Source organism: Lipophrys pholis, assembly GCF_963383615.2.
Source record: "Lipophrys pholis genome assembly, chromosome: 7".
Taxonomy (NCBI): Eukaryota; Metazoa; Chordata; class Actinopteri; order Blenniiformes; family Blenniidae; genus Lipophrys; species Lipophrys pholis.
Genome location: NC_137638.1, coordinates 12,930,128 through 12,951,641, shown reverse-complemented (window position 1 = coordinate 12,951,641; position 21,514 = coordinate 12,930,128). Strand labels below are relative to the sequence as shown.

The window sequence follows — 21,514 nt, the reverse complement described above, 5'->3', positions numbered from 1 at the left end:
ATGGGCCGTTGATTTGGATCAGTTGTTGACTGTTGTGTTGACCTGAGAAATGAGCTGTAAAACAGAGCTCTTCTTTTTATCGGTTGATTTACAACCCCACCGTCACGTGGGCGACAGGCCTTTACTCTGTAACCAAGTGAGGCGCTCAATCAAATTGGGGATAATTTAAAGTAGAACCACTACTCCTCCACATCGAGAGGGGCCAGTTGAGGTTTGGGCATCGGATTAAGACGCCCCCTGATTGCCTCCCAATAAAGGTTTAACAAGGTAAAAAAAAAAAAAAAGATTTATTGATCAATAAACCCCCCCAAAAAACTGCAATCATCTACAGTGTTATTGCTTCTTCCTGTTACAGTGCACAAGCCCAATGTTACAAAAACAATGTTTTGACTTTGAATCAAGCTCCTCACCAGTCTGGCCAGCGATGACCATGGGCTGCATGATGAGGGTGAAGAGCTTGTCCAGCACCCGGTGCAGGAAGAGGACCAGAGGCTCTAAACTGGAGGAGGACAGCGATACGATGCTGAGCTTCAGCTCATGCTCCAGCTTGTTCTCGGGAATCTTCTCCTCGGTGACCCGCAAAGGGAACGTAGCGCCGCCCTCCAGCGCGTGGCAGAGGGTGAAGAATCGCTCCAGGTGGTTGTCCTGGCGCATGTGAGGAATGATTAGTTACACTTTCTCACTTGCATTGGAGGAAGAGAAAGAAGAAGAAGAAGAAAAAAAAAGGAACAAAGTAGTAAAGCCTGAGATAAAAAAGAAGAATAAATCTTCTGAGGCACAGTTCATGTAGTGCTGCAGGGGGGGGGGGATGTCTTTGTGTGTGTCAGAGCTGGTGTGTGCTGAACAGTCACTGTGTTACATTGTCTTACTTGTGTGTGCACAGACGAAACAGCCTGGACCTCCAAGTTGAAAAGTCCTTTGTGACTTTCCATCCACTTGACTGGAGGGACCTGCTGAGGAAGTTTCTACAACAAACAGAGGAAAACCACAAATGTCCTTCTGGCTCGTTTGAGAACTGTATTTCTTCTTTATTCAGAAAAATATGATCATTAACTTTTTTTTTTTAATGCATACATAGGAAGAAGGCGTGAATACCTCAGGGGAATGAAGAGAATAGTTAACTGGCAGTCGCTCCAGGACGATCGGGAGACAGAACTGACCGGCCTGCAGCCGATCACTGTTCAGTATGGGCAGCCACTGAGTCAGAGGAAAAAAAACAGATCTACCGTATCAGTTAAGCAATGGTCATCCATTGTTCTTGCTTCAGTGCAAACATAGAAATACAGATTAGGGCTTCTAAGATCAAGGATTCTCACAGTGTAGCCGATGAGTGTCTCACAGCTGCCGCTCTGGTTCTGTTTCTGCTGACAGCTGATGTGGTAGAAAGTAAAGAGCAAGTGATGTCTGTCTGTGAGACGGGCTGGGAGAATGAGCTTCACTTCCTCATAGAAGTCTGGAGACCTATGAACGAGACGGAGAGGACGACAGACAGATAAAGTTAGAGACAAAGGTAGAGTTAAGAAGAGAAAAGAGGAAAAGCCAAAAGAGGAGAGGGAGAGAGACAGCGAGAAGCAACATGACAATTGCACTGCTGTATTTCATCATTCACTCTATTCATGTGACAAAAGCAACCCATTGAAAAAAGTGTCATGTACAGGATAATAATGTGTACTTGCTTGTTATGATAGGTAATAGGCGTGCAGACTTCATGTAAAAATTCAGGGCCACTTGATTTTCCAAAAATGACCTGAAAATAGACACAAAAATCAAATAAATACTTTACATTTACATCTGTGTGAATTTGTTTGTCTGAGATCCTCTTCCAAACAACCGTACAGTCACAAATTTTACCGTGTTGACCAAAAGGTGTGATTAACAACGTATGCATCTATCAGTAATCCCTAATGTATTCAAACACCTTATATCATGTGCTTATGCAATGCGAGACTAAGCAAAGTGCATTACGGCTATCGTAACAATGCAGTGAATTGATGGACCCTAAACGGCGCCACTCACAGGTAAAGCACAGCTGGGATCCTCGCCGCTCATAAACTGGATTTTGATGGTGATGTTTCTTACTGACGTCAGTCTGTTGACAAAGTTGAGTCTCTGGGGGTAGACGTATATCAGGTTCCTAAAGAGATAAAGAATGGCAGAAGGACATCACCCAAAATGTTAACCGTACATGAAGGGTGTGGTTAGTAGTCACAGTAAAGCTGCCATGTGAGTGTGTTGGCATGTTCTCCATGTGCATGTGTTAGTTTTCTCTGGGTATTCTGGTTTTCTCCCACAGTCCAAAACATGCATTTGAGGCTAATTGGCGACTCTAAAAAAAAAAAAAAAGAAGGATTGAATGTGTTTGTGTGTGACTGTCTGTCTCTCTGTGTTTGGCCTGGCGACCTGCCCAGGGTGGAGCCTGCTTTCATCCAATGTCAGCTGAGATCAGTTCCAACCTCAAACTGGATGAAGCCGTATAGAATCTAGAAGGATGAATGAATTGACGTAAATCAAAGCTGTTCCTCTGTACATCACTAGATGGCACTGTCCATGCAGCAACGTCAGAATCAGCTCAGCAATCAGGTCACACAAGTGTCAAAACAGTCAGTAGTTTGTTGTGAGGGTTTAATACAACACTGTGATCAGTTTGAAACCTGAAATACCAAGAAAATACCGCGCATTCCACTAGAGATTGCTGAGGAAACATCAGTATGTAATTTCCATGCACAGGACTTGTTCGAACAGGTTTTGCTAATGACAAAACCCTCCGAGAGTCGAGTAGAGGGAAACCTCTTATATGGGCAGAGCCATTAGTGGTAAACTGGGAGGACATTCTGTAGGTAGTAAGGATAAAAATACCATAACACCAAAAGGAGCAATGCCACAAAGTAGTGTCAGCTCATGCGTGATGAGTGCACTGTACCTCTCTGTTGCCCCTGGGCTTTCAGGGAAATAGACTCTCTGTCGGAGCAAACAAACCTGTTCATACCTTAAGCCAAGAGGGCTTTTGAAAAGCTTGTTTGAGAAAGAGCAAATTTAGCTTTAAGAGTTTTAAAGAGTCTTTTACAATTGAAAACAAATCCTAAAACAGATTGAATAAACTGGTATTTTCACGTGAGTGTAAACGGAGTGTGTGGTGAATACACGATATCTTCTGCAATCAAACCGACCTGTAAATGTTGTGAGGAACATAAACTTCGCTGGAGGGGAACTCCAGCACTTCTTTAATAGGCCGGATATTTTTCTCAGCGACAGGTATGAGTGGGATGAGCTCGGTGGACAGACATGCCAGCGGCGTGTCATGAACCGGAGACATGTCGAGTTTTATGCAACCTGGAAGAAGCAGCACAATTCATTTTGATGACCATTTGGAATTTGGTGATAAGACCGAGCCTTCAATATCTCGGTGATGATCAACACACAAACTGATTTTGAAGATACCTTCATTTCTGTAAATCATAGCTTAGAAGAAGGCAACAACAGGAAGAAGGAGTGTTGTGATTTTACAGGTGACTTAGGTAGAACACTACTTCTTTGGATGTTGCGTGCACACCCAAAAGGTCACTCCAACTTTAGGGAAGTTACTGCTCCAGTGGTATTAGTTGTCTGGGTGCAGTAACCCCATGATCGACAATGATCGACAGTACCTCCTTACACATTATAATGATGTCTTATTTATCTTTGTTTATTTTGCTGTTTCATTGAGAGTATACCACAAAAAAACAAGGGAGATGAATGTACATGATAATGTTTTGTTACTTAATGCTAATAAAAGAGATATTAATAAAAAAATTTAAAAAAATCATAGAATTGATTCTAGTCTAGAAACAATGAATGTTGCATGTTTTTGAACTAATTATTCAGGAACTTTGAAAAAAAAAAAAGTAACCTTAGGGTTGATCCATTGGAAGCAGATCTCATTTTCAAAACAGTTGATGAGTTCTGGTTGAGACGTATGTAAACATTACCTGGTATTGTCTTGATTCTCCTTTGAGTGGAGGTTTTCTTTATATCAGCCAGGAACTTTAGCAGGTCCTCATCACTGAGGCGATCTCCCTCCTAACAAAACACGTTTCATATCAAATATTTTTTACAGCAGCATTTTTCACAGTCACGGCTACATTACTAGAACCTGCAGGAATGCATAACATGGCATTTTTTGAAGAAAAAAATTTAGTCAAGGTCAGACTGCAACCACCAGTCCGTTTAACTGGTCTCCCTGTCTCAAGAACATTTATGATGAGATAAGTCGGACTTTTATTTTTGCGTGGGAGGCGGGCCAACCTGTTTGAAGATGGTGGAGATAGTGATGGTGGCGGGTTTGAAGACGGAAACGTTGAAAAAATGTTCATCGATGGTAGTGCAGCGTTCAGAGTTCCTCCTGGGAAGCAGCATTCTGCGGTCAATACTGCTGGATTTACCTGAAATAAAAGGTCTCATGCTGAATGTGTCTAAGGATACGCCCAGTTGAATGCAGTCTATGGATATGTGCGGGAAAGTTCGTGGGGATTTCTCAGCACACACCTCCTTTCATGCTATCCGAGTCTGAAGCATCTATTGCAGCAGTGGAGACGACGTCCATGACGTTGACAGCTGCCCAGGCAAAAGGCATACGGTAGCGGCCCAACCTGTGGCAGAAGCCCTCGGCCTGAACTCGCAGCTTATCAAGCTTATCCTTGTTCTGAAAAACAAAAGTGTGACAGCAAAATAAACAAACGCGTCAAGTATAAGTTTTCTTTAACTTGACACAGTGTCTGAGTAGAACATTTGAGGACTACAAGCGTCTCAGTGTGCAGAATATATATCCGACTTGACCAAAGAAGATATTAATGCTCTGTCACATTACCTTTGTTGAGTCACTTTCTCTAAGGTTCATGTAGGAGTCAGCACAGTCACTGATTTCTCCCTGCTGGAGGACCTTTTCAATCTGGAAGACAAACAGGAAGTGCACAAGTTTTCCGACAAGCTGAGCATGTTTAAGCCTCCAAAAAAATACTATTTTGTTGCTAGTTGGAAAAAACTTATTTCAGAATAACAATCGGGCAAGTTTATATATGTAGCACATTTCATATGCAAGACAATTAAATGTGCTTTACATCCATATCAAGACAAACAATACATAAAAATATACAAGTTAAAAGCAAGTGGATGGAATGAATGAAGAGTTAGGTAATTACTGCCACGAGGAACAAAGCAAAAGTCTTTCTTTTTGGTAAATATGTATTGGTGCAAAAAAATCCAATCTTTACCTTGATGACCAGGAATATATCTGGGGAAGGGTAGGTGATGGAAAAGATGGCTGATCTGGCCAGGGTGGATTGATCCACATGAGGAGTGTGAGGTTTCAAGAAGTTTTTGAACTGCTCTGAGTTCAAATCACAGTAGAAGTTCTCCGATATCTAGAAGAAGGCAGAAAGCACAGTGATTATTTTTTGGGATTTCAGCACATGATAAATGTCAAATATCACTCCAGGATATTTTCTTTTCCCAAGTTACAATGAAAACAGTTCAGAGGCTGACTGTAAACCAAATCCCTTTGCTTCACTCTCCTGCTTATCTAACACACCCCCCCGATGACCTCAGGCTAGGAACGCAGCCATATGTCCTGATCTGGCCTGGCCTGGCCTGGCCTGGCCTGGCCTGGCCTGGCCTGGCGAGTGTCATGTGATCTTATTCACTGTAAGCCATCATCCATTCTGCTCACCCCACAGGACCATCACTAGACTGACCACACCAAAGACCCAGAGGAAGCAAAAACCTGCTCGATATATTAATAAAGACAGGAACTGTGATCAGATTACACATAGAAACAAAAACTTCCTCCCCGATGAGCTTTTTTTATTGGATTTTGCTCACGGTTGTGTCAGATACCGGAAAGCCATTGGCCTGCATAGATTGCGCGATTGAAATGACCCCTTTCACTTTAAAAGAAAGCTTTTCAAAAGGCTGCAGTGGAGGAGTCGGCCTCCTCTGGTTGCATGACTTCTTGGAATCGTGGAAATGATTTCACAATAATCACAAGCTGGTTGACCTATGTAGCAGCTAATCATCATCTTCTTTTCAAAAAGAGCCGGCATATGGGACAAAGGACAAGTGATTATTGAGTAAATCAGTATAACTTTCACTCATGAAACATTTAAAGCAACATTTTGATAGAAAGTGACAAAAGAAATATGACGACCCTCTCTTACTGAGTGTTTTTTGAATACCACAAAGGCCACGTGCCTCATTGACTAATTCTAATGGGGAACAACAAATTAGCGATGGCATGGCACGGTCGAAGTAAAAGATTTCAGGGCAGACGTTCGGTCTTTCCAAAAATATATAGCCAGAAATAGCAAACCGTTTTTATGAGCATGAAATATCTCAACAACTCTCTGAGAACATGTTGGACTATTCTGTCATTCATTTCATAGTCTCAGTTGACAACAGCCACAGCTGGATGATACAAGTCTGGTAAAGTAACGGGGGAAAAAAGTACAACAAGGTCGGAATCGCTTGCGTGTGTACTCTAAAACCTTTGTCTGATCATAGCCAAGATTTTTCATGTCATAAGTAGGCCACTTGTTGGGTCAAATCCTGTGTCGGCACCTTGGCTGATGGACCAAAGAGACCTGATTAATAACGGGAGTATTACATGGAATTATATGAACATCTGCTGCACATTTCACAGATGTGAAACAACAGCACTGATGTGAAAGAAAAACAAACACAGACACGGCAACGCATTTTTCATCATACACGAGAGGCAGCCAAGTGGGATGCAGGAAAACAGGATAAGGAACAGAGGCAGCTCAGAAGTGACAGAAAATATGAGGAAACATTTTTGACAGACAGAGAGCAAACATAGAGTAAAAGGAGGAAGAGCTTGGGAATAAATGGGTCAGCAGCTAATGCTTCACAGTTCCACTATAATCAAATGAAACTGCCCAAAACAAGCTTGACAGCTTCCCCTTCAACAAGACAGAGATAGCCTTCATGGCTCTTTGACAGTGTTCCTCTGTCTCTACTCGATGGAATAGGCAGCAAATTGTATTAACGAACCTTCATCAGGGAGCATCTCTCAAAAATAGTTATCGTAAAAAAAATATATTGTGACAAGGGCCGACTGCAGCTCTGCTCTTGATGTCTAATAGTCAGAAACGAGCTCAATTAAATCTCTGTGACATATCTGAGTAGGTGTTTGTACAATAACTTTGGTGCTGTGACTCCAACAGAAAATCCTCCAGCCATTAGTCCACAGTTAGAAGGCTCCAGGCCAGCGCTGAGGAAAGGGCAAGCTTGGTGGCTCAAGCCCCGTCTCATCTCAGAGATCTGCGATAACTTAATCCTTCAAGCCCTTTCACCCAAAAACGTCCCCAGCTGTGTAAGTCCACAGAAAACATGCAAACAGTCACGGGGCAGATCGACTGATGCAGGGAATATACTGGGCAGAATTAGTAGTTACAAAACCAAACACGGCAACCCCCATCGACATAAAGATGTGAGGATGAGGAGAGATAAAACCTTGTAGATTACTCTGATCCCTCACGAGCATGCAGACCGCTGAAAGAAACTGCAAGACCTCCCAGCATCCACGTGAAACGTATGAATCGCAAGAACGAGCATGAAACATTGATTTGACGTACAGTATATCACTTATTAAACTGTCAGAGTCACTATAGCTCCTGGAGGCAATGCAGAGAAAGGATCTTAAACAGTATTAGAGCAATTACGCTTTTTCTTTGGCATATTTTTTCCCCCCCCGACACATCATGAGCAAGTTTAGGCTTCTTTATGTACAGCAGCTTACCTACAGATTGTATCATTAAACTGCAGAAGTAATTTCTTCCACAAAGTAAGTAGACAAAGTTTGAAAGATCCGTTTCAGGAGTGGATCGCAGCTGTGCCACAGTGAGTTACAAAATCCGTCACAATCAACCACTAAAGTGACGTTTTTCTGTTATTGTATTTCAAAACGCTCTATGACGAGCTCAAGAAATTAGATGTCTCGAGTGACAACACCAAGATCAACTCTGACTTCGCTTGTGCCATTGCTGGAATTGAATGTTTGTCTTACCTTTTTCTTCTCTTTGAGGTCGTACAAGGCCATGGTGGCAAATATGGGCTCAATGTCTATTTCAAACCTAGGGGGTCAAGAAGAGAAGCAGAAATGGTGATTTAAGTCTTTAACAAATTCAACATCAGCACTGGGATTCTAAGCTATTCCTGTAAAATACTGTTATAAAGAGAAGCAACCAAAGGCACTTCAGTAAGTGATGACATGTTTGAACAGAGGGAAAAAGAATAAGAGCTGAAGCTGCCAAACCATCGCGAGCGGGGAAATCAGTTCAACTCAAACATTTTTGGTAGTTGGACGGGCTGAACAGGAACGAGGAAGATCAAAAGAGTAAAAGGGACAAACTCTGTGAACTGCGTGTGCATGTGTGTGGAAGAGAAAAATGACAAAATCCCGCAGAGAGAGGGAGAGACGGATTTTCTGGAGAACAACCAGCACTGCACAGCACTCCTCCACCCTCGCACACTGCTCACGTCAGTCAATGCATGCCTCTTAAGAGACGAGTCTCTTTCGTCATGACCACACAACAGTGCACTGTAGGGCGAGTGCTACACAAAAAGGTCATCTTCGTCTTCAAAAACAGGATGGGGTAAGGGGGGGGGGGGGTGTTTGAATATTTTACATTTCAACTATGGGCTCCACGTCCAACCTCTAAGACAAACAGAAAGCAGCTGTATAAGTTATAGGACGATTCTTTTCCTTCTTCTACATAATGAAAATAGATGACATACTTTATGGCCTGGCATCGGACCAGGATACGTTCTCCAGTGTGTTCTTTGGGGCAGTCAGGAATGGGCCGGATTTCTACCGCATCTTCCTGGAAGACAAATGCGAAAAACTTCTTTGAAATTTCAAAAGAAGGCGGAGGATCTTACTTGAGAGAGACAATACTTGTTCACACAATACAAACTCTGAATTGATGGAACTCCATTCATACATCTTTCAACAAACTGGTAAATAATTCTAAATTGAATTCAAGTGTTACATTTGGTGCAATAGATAAGACATTTTTATGGGTAACAGAGGCACATTAGATGCAATCACTTTTCACTTTCAGTGTACATTAACCTATGTTTTGGAAATCCTTTGAATCAGAAAATGGAGCAAAATAATGAAAATCAATCACATAATACATAATCAAATTTAATCTTTTTATAATTTGAACATGTTTGGGCAATTTTATAAACATGAACTAACCTCAAATCCCAGATAACAGAAGATGTAAAGGTGCTTTTGAGAAAAAAGACTTTGGTAGAAATAAAAGACATCAGTTTGACTTCATTACTGTACTCAAGTTCACAGTAAATATTGATTATCAACTTTATCGATACTTTTTCAAGGCATCATAAACTTTTTTTCTGGTGGTGCCGATATGCTCCAACATGGACCTCATGCACATGTTCAACCGTACTTTAAATACTAAACACTGTTATTTTTCAACCATTATGTAACTAGTTAAGCCAGTAACCACAAATCATGATTCAAGTAGTGTAGCTTTGAGTGTGAAACTGAATCATTTTCTAAATTAGATGTTGGAGTCTATATGAAAACACTATGAATTCCAGTTAAAACGTTATGAATATAAACATGGTCCCCAAAAGAAATTTAAAACATTTTTTAATAACAAAATCAGAAAATCTACTTTTGCACAGTAAACTTCTGGGTACAAGTATATTACAACATGTGAGGCTGCCTCACCTCATCAATGGGCGGGTAGAGAGCAAAGAGCTCGGGGTGTCTGTTCCCCTGCCGTGCCTCTTGATTGAAGCGGTCCAGCTCCTCGTGGCTGCTGAAGGCCGTCAGACCCGCCACTCGCTGGTCCGGGGTCAAACCCCGCAAGTTAAAGTCAGAGGAGGTCAGTGTGCGACTGGAGTCATCACTCAACCCCGCTAGAGTCGGAGACTTAACCTGGGGCAGAGAGAGAGAGAGAGAGAGAGAGAGGGAACAGGCATGAGGGTGGTGTTGGGGGTGGGGTAGTACAGCGAGGAAAGCAGCAAAGAATGAGAGGAATACATAGATGAGGAACAAAAATGTGCACAGGGTGATACATTATTTATCAGCCGATATTCAAACAAAGCTTGTTCAAGTTTCAGTTGAAATAGTATCATTAGTTGAAGCTGGAGTGAACTGGAAAAGAAAACCCTATATTTCATCAATGAAATATCAGTCCAATTTGTAGACAGCAGCTTTCAATAACTGAACAATAAAGACTGAATTATGAATCCAGTTTATGTCGTCGGTAGAAACGACGACGACCCTACAGGCATCCAGGCAGTCTAGACAGTTTTGGCCTGGAGACAACGGGAGTCCCTTGGTGTTTTCTTTCCTGTGCAAGGCCAACATAAAGGACAAAGTACAGCATATGTTCTCCTAATGCTCAGTCTATGTCACAGCAGGTGTCTCCATCAAAAACATGTGCTGTGTATAATTCATTTTTTTCAGTTTATGTTTGAATTCAGCTGTTTTTTTATTGAGAAAAACATCTTTCATTCTGTATATTATCCCTCAAATGAACAGGATGGATTTAGTTGGTTGTTTTAGGTCTGTATGTTTGTAAAAAAGAAAAAAAAAAGAAACGTGTACATTGAGTGTTTCTGTGCCTTTACAAATGAGATATACTTGTGAATCTGGTCTGTGATTGGACGGTCATTCACTGAGATGCAAGATAAATAACTACAACATCTTCATAGTTAATCAAATATCTGTGGAACCAGAAGAAAGGGACATTGACATTTCTAAGTGGAAAAGCAGGTGATCTGCATTTATGAAGGAAAGTATGAAGACGTATGTGGGGCATGAGCAACTGTTAAAATTGTGAAGAATTATTGAAAATGAACTGCATCATTTGTACCTATCAAACCACTGTTGCATTGAAGTAAAATCAGACTTAGTGGAATGTCTGGCTTGGTAGCAAAACTGAGTAGGACGTATATATAACTGTGTTATATCAATAGCATACAAATTAACCTGTGGAGAAGAGCTGAGGTAAACCATTAATGAAAATAGAAAAGAGAAGTGGTCCCTGGGTAGATCCTTGGGGAACTTGAAGTTACAGTCATGGTCAATAATAATATATTCAATAGAGAAATTTGTCCTGCAGTGAGAGATGATTCAGTAGGCTGACGGATAAAACAAAAGAAGGTTGTGCTGACACACTGCCACAGAGCTACAAGTTGTGGAAAACCAGCTTTCTAGATGCTGAATATTTCTTTACTTATAGCAGCGTGACTCAGATGAAAATAGACAACTATTGAAAATTATACATAGAAAAAAAAAAAATCTTGTGTGGCATCAAATGAGATCACAAGCATCATGTTTATATTTTATATAAAACATTTTTTTTTCTCCCGAGTGGGGAACCAGCAGCAGGAACAATCTAGAGGTCAATAAGATACTTTTTTTTTTTACATGATTTTTCCCTTATAATTGTTGAAAAAACATGCAAACTCCTTGCAGAAAGGCCCGGTCTGGATTTGAACAAACAAACTTCTCGTTTTGAGGTGAGGGTTGCGGACTATGAGGAAATATTTATCAGAAATCTCAAATTAAAACTACTTAACTTACTTATTGCCCGTGGATACCAACAGCTATTCGCGATACTATTTTAGAAGTTGAAACACGTTTAGCTACTCATCCTTCCACACAACATCCCAGATTTAAATGGATTTAAATTTGACCTCTGTTGGGATGACACAAGATGTTGAAACAAAAAAAACCAATATATTAATAATAAAAGAAAATGAATAGGTTTGTTAGTGTAGCCCAGGAATCAGATGGGATTTATTCCGACTCTGCTACAGGCCATGACATACAGTCACTGCTTCCATGATGCAATGTGATTTGAACGGCCTCTCTTGCCACCATGCTCTCCTCGTCTCTTTTACTCACATCATCCATCAATCTTATATCCGGGCTCTTACACCACAGGCTAGGACTGACCGTGCTGCCACCCTGGTGAAGCTTCACCCCGCTGAGGCTCCGAGAGACCGCAGCACCATGATCCCAGGGCCATTGTTAAAGTGGATCGGACCACAGAGGAGAGCTATTAAGTGCTGAGGGACAATAGTGCCGTTCTTCCTCTCTCTGTCACTCTCTTTCTGGCATGCAGATCATGGGAAGCCCGAAGCGATAATGAGGACCCTTTGGTTTGGGTGATTAAACAGAATTGGCAGGGATGCGGGGGAAATGGAGGAGGGGGATGCTGAGACCGACTGGTGAGGAGTCTGGTCCAAAGGTTGGGAGTAATGCTGAGTGGAACTCGGATTGGCTGGCACTGCCCAATTCTTGGAGCAGAGATTTTGGATCACTATGAAACCGAGCAGCGAGAGCGAGAGCAGTGAGGGAGGATGGGAAATTGGCCTGAAACAATGTTGCGACAGGGGCGGCATTGAAAGCAAGGATGGGGACATTTAAAAAGATGTCAAAGCTCATTTTACAGACCAACAATGATGTAAAGGAATTTTAGTTTTCTAAGCAAATGTAAACATAAAACAGGAATATGGACTACAAGTACGCACATCAGAATTTCTGAAGATTAATTCAAATGCATGAAGTGGAAGTAGATTGTATGGTGTAAATTGTACTTGATTAGGAGGAAAATTATATACTTTAACAAATCACAAAGACTAACAATAGTGTACTTAAGTAGTATTTGTGGACACTTGTATTTTTTCAAACACTCAGAGGCAGTGAAATCTAATATTGAAGCGTATTTTAACATAAAGCAGGCTCACTGATGTAAAAGTCCCACTGCCACAGTGAAGAAGACTGATGGAAAAACAAGACAGTGTTGTGTTCGATAACAAAACATGCACCACCTCACTCTTGCAACCCCCCCCCCCGCCCCCGGATATTTGCACCCAGCTTGAATCAGTATGGGTAACCATGCTGCTCCCACTGAAATGTCTTCCTTGACAAAAGACATTCGGAGTGCAGGACATTTGCATCCAAGGACAGAACTGAAAAAAAGTTAAGACAACTTAGTTTTGAAGTCGCTTCGGTTGGTTATTAGCGCAGTTAGGTGTGTTGTTTTTTTGTTTTGTTTTGTTTTTTCCCCAGAGGATTTCAGATACTATGCTTTCGAAGTGGAGTAATTTGTTTTCCAAATCTGAGACCCTTTTCTCGACCGTACTGGCAAAGACCAGGCCAAGTCTCTGAGAAGCGGATTGAACAGAGATTTGAAAACATGTTTCTGACTAGGTCCAAATGTGTCCAATCTCTGATGGCCCTCAGAACGTTCATTATGTTAAGTTTGAAAAAGACGACATGCGGATATTTTTTGTCTTTTCATTTGTATGACCCATGATTCGATCAAGACTCTTTGGAAAACTTCTTGTAAAAAGTTCCTTGCCATTTTTCAGATTAAGAGATCTGTTGTCTATATCTGTGCATATGAGAAGGGGGTGAGGGTGCGATGAGATCAGCTTAGCTAAGCACTAAGACTGAAAGCAGCAGGAAACTTTCAGAAATCCACCTGTCAGCCAGCCCCTCTAAAACACATTCATTAAAACGATCTTTATCCTGGATTAGATTGTGGTGCGAGGTGGGAAAAACAAGCTCACACATATTAAATCTTTAACTTTCTGTTTACAAAACAGACACACTAAATAGGCATTTAACAAATCTGCGCAGGTATTGATACTATTTGGACCTTCAATGGAGTAAATTGTCCAGCCTTTTCTTGAAGGGAATCGAAGATGAAAAAGTGGCACAACTCTTTTTAAAATCAATCAAATGCTTTATTAAATCTGCTATCTATTCGTTTATTGTTTCTCTTTTTACAAGCTTAAAGCCAAGAGACTTTGGTAAAGCATACTGTATGCAGAATCAAGTTTGATCGTTCTGGATATATTCCAAACTCATTCTATATACTCGATCCACTCACAACAATTGTATCAGTTTTCAAAGAGAATTATAGATAATAAATCCTCATGATGGACTGACTGAAAAAATAAAAGCACAACGTTGCATAAGATCCAAAGATTTAATTCTATAAAGTTCAGATCTTTTCTTTTTTTTTTTACCTTCTGCACCTCTACTTTTTACTCTTTTTACTGTTTCATCTATTTCTGATTTGTTTATCTATGTCTTATTTGAGTCAAGGGGAGGACTCATCAGGTGAAACCAACTAAAAGCTTCAACTATGAAACTGTTCCAGTTTCTGAATAAAAATAAGGCATTAAAAAAAAAAAAGTATCAGGCTTAACATAAAACAGTGTTGATACACAACTGCAGACTTGCTCCACGGCAGTGAGACGCGTTTGAAGAGTCACACAGGACAGAAGTGTTTGAAGAAGTGTGAATAAGTGAAGAATTGTTCCAGGGTAGCAAACTGCACGCCACACTGCACAAGAGCAGCTCTCAAAAGGATTTTTTTTTTTTTTTAAAGGAGGCTCCTTCACAGAGGGACTGTGTTTGTATTCCTTACTGGCTTGTCTTGGTCTTCTGGCTGAACATCTGACTCAAACGTCTGTTTCCGAAGAAGTTTATGAAGGCCGGCTCGCTCTGAATATGCTCCCCAGCCATCACCCTGGCACCTTCGTATACACAGACACACACAAGTCAAAGTCCATAAACACATGCAGAACAGAGGCGTGTGTAATACGCGTAAAACGCCCTCCGATAATCAGAGTCTTATGCAATATATTCACAGTGTGAGTGTGTGTTTGAAACAGAGTAGGAGGGGATTTACCTTCTGGTTACGACAAGCCACGGCTGAGTGTAACTCTCTACACAGTCGCTGACATGTGGATCCAGCTCCACTCTAGAATGCGAGTGATGACAAACGATGGCAATAAACAGACATGCATGCCAATGTTCAGAGATTATTAAAAACCTTAGATTCTTCTCTTATCCACATCTATACTTCATGGTCAACTTGACGGACAAATGAATGTTTTGAATGAGCTCAGATAACACAATGTGATGGAGCAGTTTACCAGTGAATTGAGGCATTCAAAAAAAATTATTTATTTTAAACTATTTATCTCATGACATTTGAACAGCATAGATCTTGTCCAATAATACTACTGCCAACAACAGAAACAAAAACAAAACCACTTTCATGAGGTTGTTTGTCAGCCTGTAACCCACCCGTCCTCTGGGACAGAGTGTCGAATGGTGCGACACTCTTTCTCCACCTGATGCACCTTCAGGTCATCATCAGGAAAGTCTCCGAGCTCCTGCATCAGTGCCGAGTCTCCACTTCTCAGCTGTGACATCAGGAACTCCTCCAGGTCTAATGGCTCGACCGCTTCATACGCCTGCGGCTGAAGAATCGAGCAAAGATTTGGGTCATCAAACACCTTTATTATACTGTAGATTTTGACAAATACTAAGCAAATAATCAAATATCAAAGGCACCTCTGACCCTGTTGCGTCAAAAAGGGTCAGAAGGGAAATGGAGTGAAGGTAAGTTTGTTTATCAAATCCATGAAATCAAAAGAGCAAACAATGTGAGGAAAAAAATGGGAAGTTTGGACAAAATATGTTGAATCATGACTACCTGGCTCGGAACAAAAGACAGAAGAGCACACATAAATAGAAACTGGAACAAACTGCGCTGTAAGAGACAGCCAAGTGTGTGTGTGTGTGTGTGTGTGTGTGTGTGTGTGTGTGTGTGTGTGTGTGTGTCTATTATTAGACAGAAACTCGCAGAGCTCCAGCAGCTCAAAGGCAAAGCTATAATCACATTAATGTACACGACAAATAAGCTGAAGTTTTTATGAGTGTGTCTATCAAACAGAGGATGTTGGTGAGAATACACAAAGCAAGACACGGTGGAACAAATCTGCTTCAGCGCCCCAACGAAAAGGGGGAAAAAAAGTGCTTTCTATCATTTAGGAAAAAATGAAAGTATAAGTGATGAGACCGCACACATCCTTTTTGTGGTGCCTGATCAGATATGGCTGAAAATATAAAAAAACCTGCATGGAGCATGTGTCTTTGTGAAGAAAAAGAAATGTCGGAAAAGCTGGATGTGATTACAAACAGCTGATTTCAGAAAAATCTTTCCAACACAAACCATAACATATTGCAAAATGTCCATACTAACTAATTATATTATCCTGGCCATCTTTTTCATGGTTTGCAATGCACATATCTTCAGAGGACCATCGAAGCTTGGAATTGTGCACACTGTCCCACTAAAGAACATAAACAGGAGACGTTTGTGAAAACTAAACGTGAAAGAAAGTGTGTGCACCTTACAAAGAGGGAATAAAGAAAACTAGATTCCCCACCAGCCACAGCCTTGTGCAAAGGCAGGTAATAAGGACACACAACAGGAAGAGGTGGAGACACCAGGTGTAACAACATGAGTCACTCCTGTACTCGACTTTTAAAAGCAGAGCAAATTCCATTTGCCTTTGGACATGTTTTTGCACATCAATTCTCCCTGAGGGATATTTTCCTCTACCAGGCACTTAAGTGGATATTTCGCCACATGGTTTGGTGTTGTGCAAAGTTTCTATGCAACACAGAAGCAAAGAATCCATGGATAAGTAAGTAGGAGCTAATGTGTTAAATGGCTATTTTTAATCTCTTATCTCTATAGCATGAATGAAATCCTTCACTCCCTCCATCACGTAATATTACTACACTCACAGTATTCACTCTACCCCGTGTTAATGTCTGTGAGCCTGCCTCAACCTTCATGCATTGACTGCGAACACAAGACTCCTTTTTCTTGTTTATTAAAAGGGGGTTAACAAAACCCAAATTAATGCAAATCTATGCATGCCTGTGATCAGTGCCGGCTGCTCTGTGGAGTCATCAGAGGAGCCACCATGAAACTGGCTCTTCTCACCAAAACAACATCAGAGCAAGTCTTTATTTTAAAACTTACTGATAATGATAGTTTTACAAGAATTTATGACAGCGGGGAAAAAAAAAAAGAAAAAAAGATCACTTGGAAATTATGCCTGGGACAAAACTGAGACAAATACATTAGTTTGTCAAACTGCTTGAAGGTTTTGTTGCAAAGCCAACACCTGTATTTCACCATTTGCTGTGTTTACTCTTGGTTGTTTTGAATAAAGTGTCTCAATCTCAATACAGTTTACATCTGTCAACATCACTTCCGTCAATGAGCATGCTCACAAACAAGCCCAGGGGAAACAGGCACCCAGTACAACCAACATTAAACAGGAGGCACAGCATTCAAGCATAGTGATAATCTCATTATCAAGTTCTAATACATAACTTAAGTGCACAAAGAAATAACGCTGACTTACCCCGCTGAAAACTTAAAACTGCACTTAAAAAGGAACCGTCTAAAATGGCGCACCCCGGATACGGAAACCTGCAGCGTGCAGCGACCAACGCCGAGTGATTCTGGAAGAAACTAACCTGAAACACTGAATGCAGATCTTCTTTAAAATGATCCTGATACTTCTTGAGGTTGAGCACTTGAGCAGAACTGAGGCAAAACCGGCAGCATCGTGAAAAGTGTTAACAGGCGGAGAGAGCCAACGTTTAAAATGAGCCCGACTGTTTCAAACCGCAAACAGGGTTGAAGGCAGTTTGGAGCTTTGTAGTTTACAGCTGAAACAAATAGACCACAGGGCATTAAAAGGAAGTGACAACAGCGAGGCGTCCCTCCATCGGCGGGTGTTTCGACACACAGGAACAGAAACTACAGGCAACATACGTATCTGCATGTTGCTGATACACACACAGTGAAGTGGCACCGAAAAAATAATTCATGAAAAGCACATGCAGATTTTGCTTTTAATCTCTTTAATTTGTGTATCAAAAAAAAAAGTATAAATCATAAATCCAAACAGTGACAATTAACACAACAGCCACAACCATCCCTCCCTCATCCCTGCGGTAGACGCTGAATAATGAGAAACTATCATCCCAGAGATTATGGTATTAAAAGCCATCTCCTGCATCCCAAATCCGGACATATTAAAGATCTGCCGGCGTAAGCTGCAAGGTAAGCAGGCCCCATCCAGTGTTTGTCAGTAGCCAAAGCAATGACCCATTTCCCAAGCAGGTTAGAGATTAACCGTGTTGCATGCCGCAAGCTGGGGTGGGATGCATGGCACAAGTACTTCTCCTCAAACCCTGTCAGCTGACAAGCTCAAGGATCATCGCTGGAAACGTATCAAAGGGCTGCAGCTCAGTCGCTCATACACAAAGATCCGTCAAGAGACTTAGCACCTAACAGCTTCAGAAAACTTTTAACTGAGAGAAATGTAGGACGGCAAACAGATACAGGGAGAGGAAATGTGAGAGAAGAGACCAAAATAGAAAAAAAAAAAAGCAGGAAGATTGAATGCAGAAAATATGAAGCTGGGAGGCAGAGACAGAGGTTCAGAGGGTAGCGCTGACGGAGCCTAGTAGAGTGTGGTAGGAACAAATCCATGCAAAGGATTACTGTGCATCATTCTGTCTGCTTGCTTAAGAGAGCAGAAATCAACTCTTAGCTGACTGCCAGGCTTCAGCCGAAGAGGCAAGAAAACAACTTGTCATAATGGCATTCAATCCTCTCCAGAAATTAAGAGATACGAGCTTTTCCAAATCACGTTAAGCCAAAGGCAGCTTTCAACAAAAGCATATTAATCCTCGGCTGAAACGGGAACAAAAATTCTTCCGCTGCTGCAAAAAGAAAGACTCAATAAAACCAGAAATCACAACAGTTGCCTCTGCAAAAAGCAGAAACTTAGGTCGTAGCAGAATTTCTAGTATTCAAAAGGAAGGCATTGAAAAGTGGACACCTTACTGAATCGAAGGTTCTCAGGCCTAATGACAGCAAAGAGGATGTGAGGATGAAACGCTTATAACCATTTTGTGGCATAAGCACAAACATTAAAGCTGTGTGAGTGCTGCATTTAAAAAAAATAAAATAAATAACACTCTTCATTCAATTTCGGGTTGTGGAAAGCACAGTGCACCCTGGACATGTTGCTGGTCCATCACAGGTCAAACACCAAGAGACAGACAGATTCACATTCCCACCAATGGGCAATTTGGAGACATCCTTTCACCTGACATGCACGTTTTTGAAGTGTGGCAGGAAATTTTAGGTGGTAGAGGAAAAAAAAAAACATACAGGAAGAACATGCAAGCTCTATAAAGAAAGGCAACCTAGATGGGGAGGGAAGCCCAATTATTTATTTTTTTACTATGAATAAAACCACTTGTGGATCATCTGTGAGCATCTTGGAATATTTTTCATGTTAGTTTTTATCCTTTTGATCTTCTTAAACACACCCAACATTATACTGTTTGAGTCCTATATCCGTTAACAGGGAATAATAAATAAACAACGTCCCGTTGCATACATTCCTGACGTAAAGCTGCCTGCAGCCAGCGGTGCATGGTAACTTAAGGGCAGCCGCAAATCCACTTATAGTTTGGGTTTGGGTAATGTGACAGCTTTCCTGCGAGGTAGAAATCATTAAACCTGAGAAGTCAATGTAATCTTTTTATAGAAGTAAACTCACCACAGTGAGGCACACTGTGGCTGAGGCGTTGGAGCTGGTCCGGCTGTGTTGAAAGCCATTGTTCCCACTGAAGTGCCGCCGGATCTCCGCAGAAGAGTGCCTGAAACAAAACATTGCACACACATTTAGGAGGTTTTGTGGTTCAGCGGCCGAGAACAACAGACCAGAGTGACACATTTTATGTGCTGCTTGAAAGTCAATGTTTGTTTTCTTTCTTTAAATACATCAATATGTTCCACAATCTCATCTAACACCAAAGTCCCACCAACACACACACATACTGTATTTTTTTTTAATGACGGACGCTATTCTAATTCAACTATTGTTCCTCGTCAGTTTGAATTGGTCAGCCATGGGGATTCCATTCAGACTATTGTTCGCTCTTCACAGAAGCAAGTCTCCGCTGGCGGTGTAAAAGCTTTGTCATGCTGGCAACCGGTACAGGCAGTGGGCTAAATATGTTGTCCTGATTTAAGGATCAGACTGAGCAGAAAATCATCGTGACACAAGAAGAGAGGTATTCAAATACATCCAGTAGATTATAGTTTGTCTTTGCAACGGTGTCTGCTTGGCTGTAACTTTCTCTGAAAAAAGAAAGGAGAGTAAAGAACTGCACAAACAAAGACGGTGCCCCAATTTGTTGCACACATTTCGCCACAGTGCAACTTTGAGCTGACGCACTGCCAATTTCTTTGTAATTAATCTACCATATCCCTGGAGCCTGGCCAAATCCCGACACAACAACGGCTGTATTCGCCGCAGAAGACCAGTTGATGGTGAATGTGTGTATTTTCACCTATGTTCAGTGTTTTAGTCAATTTCACATGCAATTCTGCATGTGCAAATGTCAGAAACGGTTTATTGTGACACTGCCACACAGGCAATACTGAGAGGGGAAAGAATTAAGCAAATGGGTCACATTCTCAGTTGCTTTGCCTGTGGTCAGTCTCATGGGTTCATTCATTCCCTGTAGCCGTTGTTGCAACATCCTTGCTGCTAATTATCACCAAAACCCAACAAACATTCAGTGAGGGAATGCCAGCATGTCAAACCCTTTTAAGCCACAGAGTCAAATCATATGTAATAACTGCAAGTGTTTAATATCATGGAATGAGCCCAAGATTGTGAAATAAGCAACAACAAAAAAACTCGCTAATAAGTCGGTTCTATGTATGTATTTCTGGAATATGGTTTACCATATCTTAACACAACTGACTTTAGACATGCTGTTCATAACATTTCCCCGCCCGCTGTCAATCATATAACATGCTGGCATGGGTTGGAGAAGAGGAGACAAATTTACACAAAGAGCAAAGTCCAACAACGCAGCAGAGTTTTGCTTAAAGCTGCTCAACTGTTTTCAGAATAACCCAAGAGACAGCTCAAAAAGGAACCACTGCGACATGAATCGGTGAACGTGATTATCAACGTCAACTGCCTTACGGGCTGCCAAAACGGTGGAAAACCACTATATACCGTATGTAAAGTCCATTTAACATACTGCTGCACAGGACCGCATGAATTATGCAGCACTGACTTCTGAACATATCGGTTGTAGTTGGGAGTATATTTACACTTTGCTTATCAGGGGAACTCGTACACAGACTCCACCTTACACCTGCACACTAACAAACCGCAGACCCCCCCCCCCCCCCCCCCCCCCCCACACACACCCACTTCCCAAGCTAATAATGTCCAGGAGAAATGTGCTGAGTTACTCTTCTTGGAATGACTCAAATCACATAAGCTCATTGAGCTTAAAGGGGCTGTAGGTAAGAAACTAATGCTCCAGAGAGCTTTCCTGTCAACAAAAGGTATGACGCGGCACAGAGCTCCAAACATGACTTCAGTTACCTGTAGAAAAGCCGACACTGGCCTCGCTGGACAAACTGACTTCACTTTAAACAGAAACAAGGCTGCGGTGAAGATTTTTACATTTTGACATTATAAATTGCTGGTTCAACTAGCGAGAGCACAAGAAGCAGCTCAATGGTAATGGCAGTTG

General features: G+C 41.4%; 1 protein-coding gene across 5 annotated transcripts in view; it reads right to left on the bottom strand.

The window, feature by feature from the left end:
- Positions 1 to 21,514, bottom strand: part of dock8 (dedicator of cytokinesis 8) — a 54,975-nt gene that overhangs the window by 27,161 nt on the left and 6,300 nt on the right. For 3 of the 5 annotated variants that reach the window (XM_080466970.1, XM_080466971.1, XM_080466972.1), the window contains exons 2-20: positions 19,510 to 19,609; positions 15,149 to 15,324; positions 14,748 to 14,819; positions 14,484 to 14,592; positions 9,755 to 9,964; positions 8,788 to 8,873; positions 8,057 to 8,123; positions 5,247 to 5,396; positions 4,844 to 4,924; positions 4,522 to 4,678; positions 4,282 to 4,418; positions 3,966 to 4,056; positions 3,168 to 3,330; positions 2,017 to 2,134; positions 1,677 to 1,747; positions 1,317 to 1,461; positions 1,096 to 1,197; positions 870 to 965; positions 411 to 645 (exon numbers count right to left, since the gene is read on the bottom strand). In XM_080466970.1, coding sequence (XP_080323096.1) covers positions 411 to 645; positions 870 to 965; positions 1,096 to 1,197; positions 1,317 to 1,461; positions 1,677 to 1,747; positions 2,017 to 2,134; positions 3,168 to 3,330; positions 3,966 to 4,056; positions 4,282 to 4,418; positions 4,522 to 4,678; positions 4,844 to 4,924; positions 5,247 to 5,396; positions 8,057 to 8,123; positions 8,788 to 8,873; positions 9,755 to 9,964; positions 14,484 to 14,592; positions 14,748 to 14,819; positions 15,149 to 15,324; positions 19,510 to 19,609 — 2,366 coding nt within the window. Of the gene's footprint in view, positions 1 to 410; positions 646 to 869; positions 966 to 1,095; positions 1,198 to 1,316; positions 1,462 to 1,676; positions 1,748 to 2,016; positions 2,135 to 3,167; positions 3,331 to 3,965; positions 4,057 to 4,281; positions 4,419 to 4,521; positions 4,679 to 4,843; positions 4,925 to 5,246; positions 5,397 to 8,056; positions 8,124 to 8,787; positions 8,874 to 9,754; positions 9,965 to 14,483; positions 14,593 to 14,747; positions 14,820 to 15,148; positions 15,325 to 17,404; positions 17,741 to 19,509; positions 19,610 to 21,514 lie in introns of those variants that run through there. The other 2 variants (XM_080466974.1, XM_080466973.1) reach the window with 2 other exon arrangements.